Source organism: Tetrao urogallus (genome assembly GCF_951394365.1).
Source record: "Tetrao urogallus genome assembly, chromosome: 3".
Taxonomy (NCBI): Eukaryota; Metazoa; Chordata; class Aves; order Galliformes; family Phasianidae; genus Tetrao; species Tetrao urogallus.
Genome location: NC_136815.1, coordinates 1,076,810 through 1,089,823, shown reverse-complemented (window position 1 = coordinate 1,089,823; position 13,014 = coordinate 1,076,810). Strand labels below are relative to the sequence as shown.

Genomic DNA, 13,014 nt, shown 5'->3' with positions numbered 1-13,014 from the left:
GTCTTTTTTTTTTTTTTTTTTTTTTCCTTCTTCATAAATCACCAAGCAAAATATAGGCTCAGGAAGAAAACAAACAAACAAACAAACAAAAAAGCAGAAAAAAAAAAAAAACCCTAAAAACTAAACTAATCTCTACATATGTACAAGGGAGGGGGGGGGAGGAGGGTGAATAAGTTAAAGAGTGGCTCAGGTTGGGGTGCAGGTGGTGGAGGGCCGGGCAGGGCACAGCGCTGCCAGACCTCCCCTCCAACCCCCTCCCAGGGCAATGCACGGGGACACCCCGAAATTAATTCATTATAATAATTAATGGTCATTAAAGGAGGGGGTTAAACACGCAGGGTGGAGGGCGATAGAGCTCCGGGGGCGGCACGCCGTACACGTCCCGCATGCAGGCTGGCTCCACGTCCGCTGCCTTTCCGCCCCCTCCCCTCCCAGGACCCCTCTTTGATTCAGTCCAAGTCCTTATGGGGGGTGGGGGGTGGTTGGGATCCCATTCCCCCGTATTTTCGGAAGAAAATATTTTGTTTTAATACAAGCAGATTGTTTTCTCTTCCCATATAAGGGGTCTATAGGATGACCCCCCTCCCCTGGACCCCCTCCCCTTTCCAGCTCGAGTCCTGATGGGGTTGGGGAGTGTGTGGGGGGGTCCCATTTCCCCATTTGTTCGCAAGAAAATATTTATTACAATACAGTAGCAGATTGTTTGCTCTCCCTGGATAAGGGGTTTATAGGACATGTCCCCCCCTCCCCACACGGGGGTCTATGGGATGCGTCCCCCTCCCCGGGACCCCCCCCCCCCCCTCCCTTTCCAGTCTAAGTCCTGATGGGGCTGGGGAGGGGGGGGGGGGTCCCATTTTCCCCGCATTTTCGGAACAACTTTTCAGAAGAAAATAATATATATATATATTTTTATACAAGCAGATCGTTTGCTCTCCCCACATCGGGGGGGGAGGGGGGGAGGAATATAGGGGCATTGCAATGTCACCCCCCCGCTTCACCCCACCCCGGGCTCACATGAAGAAGTCAGCGGCGGTAGTTTTTGGGGCTGCGGGAGGGGATGGCTCCCGGGGGAAGCCCCGCGCCGCCAACTTCTCGTACTTCTCTTTGTACAGATCCCGCTCCTTGGCCAAACGGGAAACTTCTTGCTTGAGTTGTTCCACTTGGCTCTGGAGCTGACACTTCTCGTTCTCCAGGATGTGCCTCTGCTGGACCCGCTTGTAGCGACAGGACTGCGCGTAGCCGCGGTTCTTCAAGGTCCTCCTCTTCTGCTTGAGGCGAATCACCTCCTCCTTGCTGAATCCCCGCAGCTGCCGGTTGAGCTCCCGCACCGACATACTCACCAACTGGTCGTCGGAAAACCTCTCCTCCAAGCGCAGGTGGTGGTGGTGATGGTGGTGGTGGGCGTTGTGGTGGTGGGCTGCCGGGGGCAGCTCCTCACTCCCAAAGGGCTGAGGCCGGAACGACTCATAGCTCTGATGGTGATGATGATGGTGGTGCGGAGCGCCGATCAAAGCCTCCACAGCATCCTCCGGGGTCAAGTTGAGCGCTTCGGGGTTGAGGTGGTGTTGGTAGCCCGACATCCAATACAGCTCCTCCAGCTGCGGTTTGGAGCCCAGGGGAGCGGCGGTGGGACCAGCACTCGGTTGCCCACCGGGGCTGGGAGCGCAAAAACTGGGCGAGGAAGGCACGGAGGAGCACGGGGTGCTGAGAGGGGTGGAAGAAAGAGAACCAGCAGGCAAGCGGTGGCACAGCCTCTCGGCCTCCGCCGGCTCTTTCTTCACCTCAAACTTCATCAGGTCAAAATCGTTGACGTATTCGATGGCGAGGGGGCTGGTGGGCAGCTCCGCGGTCATGGCCAACTCCGAGGCCATCTCAGTCCATGGAGGGGAAAAGGTTCCCCGCCGCTTGCAGCGGGGCTGGGAGCAGGGAACCTCCGCTGAGGCTCCGCAATGGGGTGAGGTCGGGCTGTCCGAGGCGGAAATCTTTGGGTTCCCCCCCCCCTCCCCCTTGTCCTTTCAGGCTCCGATGAGGGCTTCACTGCGCTTCTGACGGGACAGTGCTTAGGGACTCGGCTCCGGGATGCAGCCAAAATCCAGAGAACTTCCAATGGGGTTTTGCCAACGGCTTCAGCCCCGGCTCCTGGGAATTTCCGATGGGGTTCTGCTTCAACTCAACTCCGAGTACCTCCAGCGGGTCTTTGTCACCGACTTCAGTCCAGCTCCGGGGATCCTCTGACGGAGTTTTGTTGCTCTCTTCAACTCAACTCCGGGAAACCTCCAGCGAGGTTTTGCTTCAACCCAACTCCGGGGAAAACCTCCGATGGAACCGTTCCTGGGGACTCCGCTCCAGGATTCAGCCCAATTCCGGGGAAACTCCGATGGAGTTTTGTTTCAGTCCAACTCCGGCTACCTCTGATAGGGTTCTGTCGCTGACTTCAGCCAAATTCCAGCGGAGCTCCGACGGTGTTTCGCTTCTGCTCAACACCGGGAAATCTCCTCCTGTGGGGTTTTGTCGCCGACTTCAGCCCGGCACCGAGGAACGTCCAACGGGATTCTGCTGCCGACTTCAGTCCCAACTCCGACGAAACGGTTCTTAGAGGCTCTGTTCCAAGATGCAGCCTGACTCCGAAGAACCTCCGACGCTGCCTTATCGCGGACTTCAGCCCAACTCCGCCGAACCTCTGCTGGGGTCCCGCTCTGCGACCGCCCACTCCCGACGGAGTTTTCCGTCTCCCCACAGCCACGCACAGGAGCTCAACCCCAGCTTTCACCCGGGAGCGAAGCGCACCACGGGTCTCTCAGTGCGGGATGCCCGGAGCTCTCTGCGATTCCTCCGCTGCCTCCCACTGGCGAGCAACGGGGCAGCGCCCTGCCCGCCCCTTCCTGCCTTCCCCTTGGCACCTGCCCCAGCCCCACCTCCCCGGGGCTGTGAGCCTTCCTCTGCCCTCCTCCTCCTCCTCCTCCTCCTCCTCTTTTCTCCTCCCCTCCCCAGACAACACGGGGGGGCGGGGAACGCACGCCTACCCTCTCCCCGCCCGCACCCTCCGCGGCACAGCGCTGAATGGAGCCCTCCGCCTTATATATGGGGAGAGCCCCTTTATACCCGCCCCTAAGGCGGGTCTTAGGGTCCGCCAGCCAATCATAGAGGCGACCGCCCGAGGATATTTACATATTCCCATGGCAACGTCCCTGGGTGGCTGTCAATCAATGAAAGGAGGGAGCTCGGCGCTGCCCGCGGGAGCCCCGCAGGAGCCCCCAGGAGGGTGGCGTAGAGCTTTCCCCTATGGTACCACCCCCTATAGGCACCCCCTATAGGCACCCTCTATAGGCACCCCCGTGTCCTCACCCTCACAGCTCCCAGCCACCACCCCAAGCAAGCTGCAAGGATCGTAATGATGGAAAAAACAAAACAAAACAAAACAAATCCCTCAATTTCCATCTGAGAACCCCAAAAGAATGAGGGGAAAAACGAAAATGTGGTTTATTCAACCCAAATTTCACAGGATGTCTCACTGTCCCTTTCATCCCACAGATATCAGATAACAAACATGGGGGCAGCCCCCTCCTAGCTCGCTGTTCCCACTGGGGGGAATGCTTAGCATCCTTCCCATGGCACAGCTACACTTGCACAATGCCTTAGTTAGAATTTTTTGAATTCTTTTTTTGGATTTTCCCATGATCTGTTGTTTTTTAGGGAGAATGCAAACACCAATCCCTGCATTCAATGAATGGGCGTCAGGCTGATTTTTTGCTCGTTTGGTGCAAAGTTGGCACTATGGATCTTCACTGGGTCTTCCAGGTGGAAAAAAACATAGGTAAAATCAGGGTGAGAAGCACCAAAAAGTCAACCTGAGCATCTTGGAGCTGTGACATCACTTTGAGGCGTGAATGTAGAGTGAACAAAGGGGCTATAGGGTGAACAAATGGATTATAGGGTGAATGCAAATGTTATAGGGTGAATGTAGGGGTTACAGGGTGAAGGTGGACCCCAGTGCATGAGATCCCATCGTGTTGGGATGCTGTGGGGTGCTGAGCATCCTTTGGAATGTGGTCCAGGTGTGGACGCTGCTCCCAGCCCTGCCACCTCGTGGCTGGTGGGGCTGCAACGTGGGAGGGAGGAGGGTGGGGGGTGTTTGGGGAGCCCCAGCACTTGGAAAGCTTTGGGATTGATGATAACGGGGTCAAGGGTGGTGTTAGAGGGATTAGGGTTGGTGTGGAGATGCACACCAGAGCCAGGGATAAAGCACATGGCACAATGTGTCCAAAGGAAACTGAGGCACAGGGATGCCACCATGGCCCAAGTGTGAACCACCTCCATCCTATGGGGTCCTCTCCATCCACACCCACGAGGATGCCACTTACACCACCACAGCCTGACCCCAAGGGTGGACCACCTCTATCCACCCCCTCCATCCACACTCACCCATTGGGCTGGCAGAGACCCCCAGTGTGAGGATTTGGGGATGGAGACACTGTTTTTCCCATTTTTCCTGCTGACAGGCAGGGCTGAATTAACGCAAAAGGGTTTTTTTGTTTGTTGAGGAGGCAAAGCAAAGAAAATCTGCTGCATCCCAAACAGTTAAAACCAAGGGCCATTCATATTTCTCCATGTGTTATCAATATCCCCAATATCTACCAATACATCCAGTATCTATAAATACTTCTAAAAGTCAAAAGATGATTTTATGGACTGCAGTGCACAGGGGCTATGGGACGGAGGTGATATAAAGGTGGGGGAGGATGCAAGAAAGGATGTAGTGCAATAATAAAAATGCATCTTGTGGGGTGTTTCAACCATGTTTTCTTGTGCTCTTCCAGCTTGAAAACTACCTGCAGCAACATGGAAAAATGCCCCCAAAATTGAAAACACAGTTTGCAACAACTCCACAACCTGTAATGTGGTGTCATTGGGATTTGCCACAACCCAGTGGGTGCCACCTCCCATGAGCATCCTTGGGGTACCCAATTGGAATCACCAGCAGTGGACAGGAGCCACGGAGGGATTAGGATCAGGCCAGGATCCAAGCGGGGCCGTCGCTCGGTATTTTTAGCCCCATCCCTTCCCTCCCCACCACGTCACGTTGGTCATCTAAGTTTACTCGCAGGCGGTCGAGTGACATAACCAGGTTGGAGGGCACGGGATGGCAGCGGGATCGCGTCACCCTTTGCTTTTAGCTCTTGTGGCCCTTTAACCCTTGGAGTATGGATGGGCACCACGATCCCGTGTCAGCGCTGCCTCAGTTTCCCCAAATTGCTGTCGGATTTGGCAGGCTGCAGAAGTGGGGTTACAGAGGGGATGTGCAACCCGAAAGTGATGGCACCATCCTGGTGACCGTCCCTTAGCCATCGCTAAGCACAGATCTGACCCGAGGGAAGGGTCAAAAATAATCCTGCTAAGGTTAAAAATTGTGTGAAGACATGGGGACAGGACAGGGGGGAGGAGGGCTGGGGACAGCCACAGTGATGATGGGCAGCTCGAGGGAGATGCTACCCTGGCACCTGCTTCCCCAGCAGGGGACCAAGAGCTGTGCCAGCAGCCCTGGATCGTGCCTGAGGGTTTTCCAGGAAATGTTTACGGTGCCCTCCAGAAACACTGCTCCGTATCCCTCCTCCCTCCTCCTTCTGCTGTCCCCATAGGGCCGAGCTCATGCAACGCTTTCTCACCCTAAGGCAGCATCCAAGAGGCATGGATAAAACCCTGCCGTGCCCATCGCCGAGTGCTTCAACGCTCCTGGCCACCGTCACCTTGCAATGGCCATCCCTGGGGACCTTGCCACTCATCATTATTGGTGAATTCAGGTTTTTGATGAGGAAACCGTGTTTCTTGCACACTTCCAGAGATGGTTACTCCACCACCTCCATGGGCAGCCTGTTCCAATGCATGATCACTCGTTCTGAGAAGAAATTTCTCCAAATATCTGAATTTTCAGATTGGAGTGGGGGTACTACATAAAAACCCAGAAGTTGGAAGATTTGCATTTTCGTGTTCAGCTTCCTCAAGGGAACAACGTGGGACATTTGTGCCCATTTCCCACTCAATGCATGACTCCAGTAGAGTCATAATGCTGAAAGATGAGCAAAGCTCCAGGCAGAAACTCTTTTATTTAAATACAAAACAGCACAAGTTAATAAAAGACATTTAGTAACAACGGGGACGACAACAACTTTATTAAAAAAAAAAAACAAAAAAACAAAAAAAACAACGAGGAACTCCATACACAATGCTTGGTTGAATTTTCCCATAGAGACGGTCACACGAAATCGGTGCAGAAAGCAGAAGAAGGGTGGAGCAATAGGGTCCCCCACTCTTAATTTCTCTGCCCTTCTTCAAGAGGTGACAAGCATCGATGACACGGTGCCTTTGGTGGCCTGCCATGCCCCAAGTCACCCGAGCCATGTGTCGGGGTGAAACACGACCCGGGGGCTCTGCCTACCATAAATCCCATCACTCCCTCCCTTTAGGAGCTGGGCAGGGGGGAGCCTTTCAGTCTCTGCCCCTACCCTCTATGGGGTGCACACACACACAGCTCCTCTGGGGGATGTTCTGGGTGTAAAAATGCAGCCATCAGCTTTAATGGAGCTGTTGTACACCTGAGCCTGCGGCGACACGGTGACATTGTCACCCATCCCATGACCAAGCACACCTGGGTGCCTGCTCCCTGGAGACAACAGAGCTGGCACCACCACTGTCTTCTTGTTGGAAATGCCAGAGGTGGGGGCTCACGGGTTCATCCGAGCTCCACTGGGATGAGTGGGGTGATGCCATGAGCATCGGGACCAAGCAAAATGCGTTTGCAGTGCAAAGACTGGCACGTGCATGTAGAACTGTGGCACTGCCCCTATGGGGCACGCAGTCCTGAATTGTATAATGCTGCTGCATTTTCCCTGCAGGGCTCTCAAAATAAAGTTTGTCCTAAGGTATTGCCTATCAGATAGGCAAATCTTGCTATTTAAGGACACAGATGAGCAAATCATGCCTCCTGACACCTCTTGGCAAGGGTTGACCTGTCCTCCGTGTCAGGGAGCAGCATCCACCACCCAAAACCGCTCTGAAAATTGAATCCATGGATGCAAAAATCACGGCAGCATTTCAAAAACTGCAGAGCCAGCAGAAACCTGCTTGGCAGAGGGCTCTCCACACGCCTTTAAATCATGGAGATAAAGGCATGGAGCAGGAAAACCAAAACCTGGCCAACAGACTGAGCACTATCAACAATCATCAGTGCCTCCATCCATCTGCACAATGGCAGCAATGAGAGCCATGATCCATCTTTCACCAACTCGTTGCTCTACAGGAGGAGGTGAACCAAGACCTGAGATTGGCACAACTTGTCACACGGATCAGGGCTGGTGCAGGGGAGCATCAAGGGTCAGGATGAACAGGCATCCCCCTAGGAGATAGGATGCTGTGAGATATCAGATTAATAATGCATGAGGGACAGCAGTTGAGCACTGAGGTTGTGCTGTGCTGAGCAGTTACACTGCTGTTGTTATTTCCTACCAGGCTGGGAGCTGCTTTTGCTTCCATGTGGATTCACAGGGGTCCAAAGACCCTGAAAAAAGCTAGTTTGGATCTCCAGGAGAGCAAAACCCGTTGGGACACGTAGCAATGGTCTGAGCTCAGTGCTGCTCCTGAAAATAAGGGATGGACCAGGATGCAGGCTGGCTTTTGGCATGGAAACTCCAACCTATGTGGGAACTTCGTGTCATGCTACACCTTACCATGATGACTTGAGATCTGCAGGTACCTCATCCCAAATAGAGCAAGGGGTGTGGATGCAGGCATATGACCAAGGATGCTTGGAAGAGTATCCTACCTTGTATCCTACACCCAAGCAGTGTCCATGTGCCTGGCTGGTTGAACATCTCCAATCTTCATCCTCCCCAGGAGCCTTAAATAAACCAACTTAAACCAGAATTTATTCCCAAACTTAAAATACTTCAACAAAACCACCTCCCTGAGGTGCTGGGCTGAGGGAACGCTTCTCCATGCCACTGCCAGGCTCTCTGGTGAAACAATATCCCAGAAAATTGAACAACAAAAAGAAGGTGCCATGTCCCAGCACGGTGTCCTGAGGTAGGTGCCAGGCAATGCCTGGCTCAGTGTTTCCTGAGCTGGTCAGCTGCCACGGGGACAACGGTCACAGCCTGGGCTTGATTTGCAGCTGTTTGCCTGAAAAGGAGAAAAGCAAAAAGGTGGAATTGCGTCCCACGGTGCCTCTAAGGCTTTGTGTTCCACCTCTGGAAGGTGGCATGGGAAAAGGTCTCACCTCTACTACTTCCCTCCTCCAGAGTGGTGCTTTCTGAGTCCTGTAAGGTCACCCACATTGAGGTTCTTTTCCATTTGGTGCCACCTGGAAGGAGAAAGGGACAAAAAGAGGAGAATGTCATCAGAGTTCCTGCCCTCTCTGCCCAACTGCCCATGGGTTGATGGTTGGACTAGATGATCATATCGGTCTTTCCAACCTTAATGATTCTATGACTTTCCCACTGGAACTGCCCTTCCTTGAAGGAGAGTGTGCCCCAAAATTGAGACCTCATCTAAAATGGGCTTTGGTGTGAGCGGGGCTTTTTGCAGCTTGGGGTTGGGTGATGCTCTTCCACTGCCCTGCCAGCTGCTATCGAGGGCACACGTCCCCCCACAGTGTGGACTGGTGTCCTTGTCTCTGGGGATGTGTTTCCCTGCTAACCCAGATTTGGGGTGGCCAGGACGGAGCTGACTGGTTCCCCAAATCCCTGTTGAGCATCCTCAGCCACCAGCAAGCAGCATGGAAGGAAGGCACCTGTGATTCTCACTACATCGCAGTGAACTGAATTTGTTGTAAGCTCCCAAAATTATGGTCAAAACATAAAGCAGTTGAATCTTTAAGCTGCAGCATAAGGTGGAAGGTCATAGACTGCTCTGGGGCAAAGAGAAGAGCACCAGCAAGCGAGAGGTTAACTCACACTTGGCACTCTGGTGAAAAGCTTTGGGGACATTCCTATCACCCTGGAGACAGAGAGTGGGTTTGACTGCATGGGACCTTCAGGATCTTCCAGGTCCAACCTCCTGAAATGGGACATGCAGGGGGAAAGGGACCCATGACTCAAATGTGCTCGGAGGCACCTGCAGCCATCCGAGTCACCGAACGGCAATGACGAGAGAGCAAGAGGGAAAAATGATAACCAAAAAAAAACCTGCCTGGGGATTTGGGGCTGCATAGCTGATGGGTTTCACGACCCCGTGATGACAAGCCCGGTGATAAATCGCTTCTGCCCGTGAAGTCAGGAGGGGGTTTGGGGATTCAGCCTGTGCGAGTACAGAGATGAGAATAGCTCTGGAGCTCCGGAGAGTGCTGCTGCCATCTAGCTGGGTCCCAGCACACAGGGCTGGAGGATGCTCTTATGCAAGGATTTGAGAGGGATATTCAGCCATCCCTGAGTATCCTAGGGTGCTTTGGAGTGTTGTTTTGGAAAGCAAATGTGGAGATATGTAGAAAGCAATGCCTCTTTAGGGTATTTACACCATAAACAAGCTCAGCTTTGGTTTGAGCAGGGACTTTCTGCTCCGGGTTTCCAGCTGCTGCTCTGCTCCCAAAGCTCTGGGTTTTGAGTCTCCCTAGAACCTCCTCGCTATTTTCCATCCTGTACTCCCTTGGAAGAGCAGGTGAACAAACATTTTTTGGGGTGCTTACTGTACGAGAGAGACAGATGGAAAGCAAAGCAGCAACAAGGGATGGGAACGGAGGAAAACAAACCATGCCTCAGTATGCCCAGCACGCCTTAAAGAGAGTCCACATACTCCTATAAAGCTGAAACCCCATGATGACCCTATTGGAGATGACCCTTTTGTAGGACAATCCCATGCACGCTTCATGACTATGGTGGTCAGTGTGAAGTCCTCCTCTGTTTTGATGGCAATAGAATGTACCTTTCTGCAGAGTTTCTCATGGCTACAGGGTTCTACCTGCAGGGCAAGAACTTTCCTACAGGGAGGCAGAAGCATGGTGGCTAACTTGAGAGAGGACAAGACACTGAAATGAACATGGAAGGGAAAAGGAGCTTCTCCACAGGTTGCTGAGCAATGAGAGCTACTTGGAGAAATCCCTTCTGATTTGGATAACATCATGGAGAAGGCAAAAACAATCCATTCCAAACCCTATCCAGATGTTCTGGTCACAAGTACTACGTGACTGGTTTCTGGTTTGACATCAGTCCATCTTTTCAGCCATCCAAAGTACCTCTTTTCAGAAGGTCTCCTGCAAAATCAGCATCCCCAAACCAAATCTGGCTCTGGAAAGCCCAAGAACACATTGTCCTCCAGGAGCCAGGGGAGCAGCAGGTCATGTCTGTGAGCTGTTCTTCCATTCTAAACTTGGGTAAACAAACTTGGTCAGAGTCTACAGTGCCGTGGCAGTGATACATAGCTTTGGAGCTAATTTATGTAAAACAAAGAGGGCTCATTTAGCACCTTTCCACCCTTAATATAACACCCATACATCAGAAGGCTGCACGGCAGCCACGATGGCCTCAGCTATTAGTCACCTGTGACGCAGGCTAATATGGCTTTGAGGAATGGTGGCATGAGCAGCTCAAACTCTCTGAGCTTCTCAAGACTCTCCCAGTTGGAGTTAGACTCAATGATCCTTATGGATCCCTTCTGATCTGGGATACTGTATGATTCAGTTTTCCACCATCCCAGCAATTTGGGCTGTGCAGCATGGTATTCCCATTGGTATAGCAAAAGAGGTGCAATGCTGTTGCCCATCAACACCAAATGGGAGAACCATAGAATCCTTTGAGTTGGAAGGGGTTCTTAGAGATCATCTAGTCCAACTCCTTTACAACGGACAGGGACACCTACAGGTAGATCAGGTTGCTCAGAGCTTGATGATCCTAAATGCATCCAGGAACAGGGCTTCCACCTCCTCTCTGGGCAACCTGTTCCAGTGCCTCACCACCCTTACAGGAAAAAATTTCCTTATATCCAATCTAAATCTCCTCTTTTTTTAGTTTGAAACCATTTCCCCTTGTCCTGTCACAACAGATCCTGCTAAAGAATCTGTCTTCTTCTCTCTTATAGAAAGAAAATCAGCATTTCCCTATTGCTGCCCCATGAGGACCGCATCCTTGATCTGATGGGAATGCCAGAAATGGTTCAATTCCCTCAATGGAGCCAAAGAAACTTCATTAGCTAATAGTGGCACAGCAGCATGAAAACCACACTTTGCAATTCAAAGCAAATATTGTTAGCAAAGGAGAAATAAAGATTTATTCTCAGGGAAGAAAAAAACCAAAAACCCACAGAACAGCCAACAAAACAAACAAAAAGCTAATTTTTAAATCTACCACAATTAACTTTCTGACCTGCACAGAGCAAGACTTTGATTTTAAACACATTCTTTCAAAATGATGAAGATGCTGCATTGAGAGACGTGGTTTGATGGGCATGGTAGGGGTGGGCTGGGGTTGGATTTGGTGATCCTGATGGTCTTATCCAAGTTTAATGATTCTATGATTCTGTAAGTCGGCATGGTGGGGATGGGCTGATAATTGGACTTGGTGATCTTGGTAGTCTTTTCCAACCTTAATGATTCTATGATTCTATAAGTGGGCATGGTGGAGATGGGCTGATAATTGGTCTTGATGATGTTGGTGGTCTTTTCCAACCTTAATGATTCTACAAGAAATTGCAGCAGGGCTGTAAAGATGAGTAGTAATGAAATAAAACCAAAGCACACTGTGAGCGAGCAACTCAGTGCAGGCAGAGCTCAGTTTCTCACTTTGACTCTTGGATGGAGATGGTCGTATTGCTGCTCCTGCAAAGGATGGGGGGACCTCATCAAGAAGTCGGCCCCATGCTGGCAGACAGAACTACATTTTCTGCTTTTGTGCATGGTAGATTCTGCAAATGGCGTGATCAATCTTGGGCCGCATCTCGCGCTCCTTCACTCTCTCCAACCCCCCCCCTTGCATTTCAGGAGCGATGCAATCCATCTTCCAGGAACCAGGTATATAATTTCTAGTTAGCGAAAACAGGGATAAGAAGCCCCTTTTTCATTACGATGATTGAACTGCTTCCAAAGAGAGGAGCAGGGCTGGATCGTGAGCCCGGCGCGCAGAGCCGAGTTGCTTTTGCTGAGCTTGTCAGCCTCGCTGGAGAATTAGGACTTCCAGCATTCTTCCTTTTGATGAAAATCAACATTTATTTTGCCTAAGCCTAAGAAGGTGTCAGGCAGATGGAGAAACTTGCCACTCTTCGCTGGGAGAAGGGAGTGAAAGAAGGAAATCTAATAGAAATATATTATCAAGTCCGAGGAGTGGACACGACAGTAAATCACACTTCAGGTGGCACCATTATATTTTTCAATAAAACCAGGCTTCCCCCAGACACATCCTTGCCAGGAGGCTCCAGCTGCACCCAAGTTAAACAAAATTTGCTTCAACCAGATGCTGAGATAAGGGGGAGAAGATTTAAAGGGATTTAAAGGGACACTGCCGATGGGGAAGTCCCCCGGATGGGGGACAAAAGGAGGTGGCTCTGGTCCCTGTCCCCAGATCCCCTCTTTGCTGATGGCTGAGTGTTGAAAAATGATTTTCTACTGCATTTCTGATGTTGGGAGACGGGGCACGGAACCAGATTGGGAAAGGAACAGCAGCCAAAAACATTCTGCATCTGCTGGGGACCACATGACAGCTCTGCTCCATGTGTAGAGGATGCCCAAATCGTGAAGCGATGGGATGCAGGGAAGATGAATAGCATTGAGAAAGCTCGCTAACAGCTTTCCAAATTCCTCCACCAAAGTATAAAAAGCCTTGCCAGAGAGAAGGCCGGTTGTTAGAACGATGCATTCCCACTCTCCAAGACAAACATGAGTGCAATGGTACATTTTGCCTCCATCTCTCTCCCAGCCTGAGGGACTTGTCCTTTGCTGCACCCAGTCAGGCTCTGTATAGGGCCCAAAAATAAACCCTTAGGAGCTCCCCTTTGGTGAATGAGACAGCTGCAATTAGCAGAAGAGTGGTGCTTTGCCCA

General features: G+C 51.5%; 2 protein-coding genes across 2 annotated transcripts in view; both read right to left on the bottom strand.

Annotated features, from left to right (window-relative positions):
- Window positions 1-1,010: 1,010 nt before the first annotated feature.
- MAFA (MAF bZIP transcription factor A) lies at window positions 1,011-1,871 on the bottom strand (the record flags this gene model as incomplete). The annotated part of the gene is made up of 1 exon (XM_079533634.1): window positions 1,011-1,871. One exon carries the CDS (start codon window positions 1,869-1,871, stop codon window positions 1,011-1,013), a length of 861 nt encoding a protein of 286 aa, XP_079389760.1.
- A 6,269-nt stretch (window positions 1,872-8,140) lies between these two features.
- The window catches only part of ZC3H3 (zinc finger CCCH-type containing 3), a gene marked incomplete at both ends in the record, with an annotated part of 151,479 nt that continues 146,605 nt past the window's right edge, over window positions 8,141-13,014 (bottom strand). Inside the window, 2 exons of the mRNA XM_079533582.1 lie at window positions 8,141-8,172; window positions 8,270-8,353. Of these exons, the coding sequence (XP_079389708.1) occupies window positions 8,141-8,172; window positions 8,270-8,353 (116 nt within the window). The remainder of the gene's footprint in view (window positions 8,173-8,269; window positions 8,354-13,014) is intronic.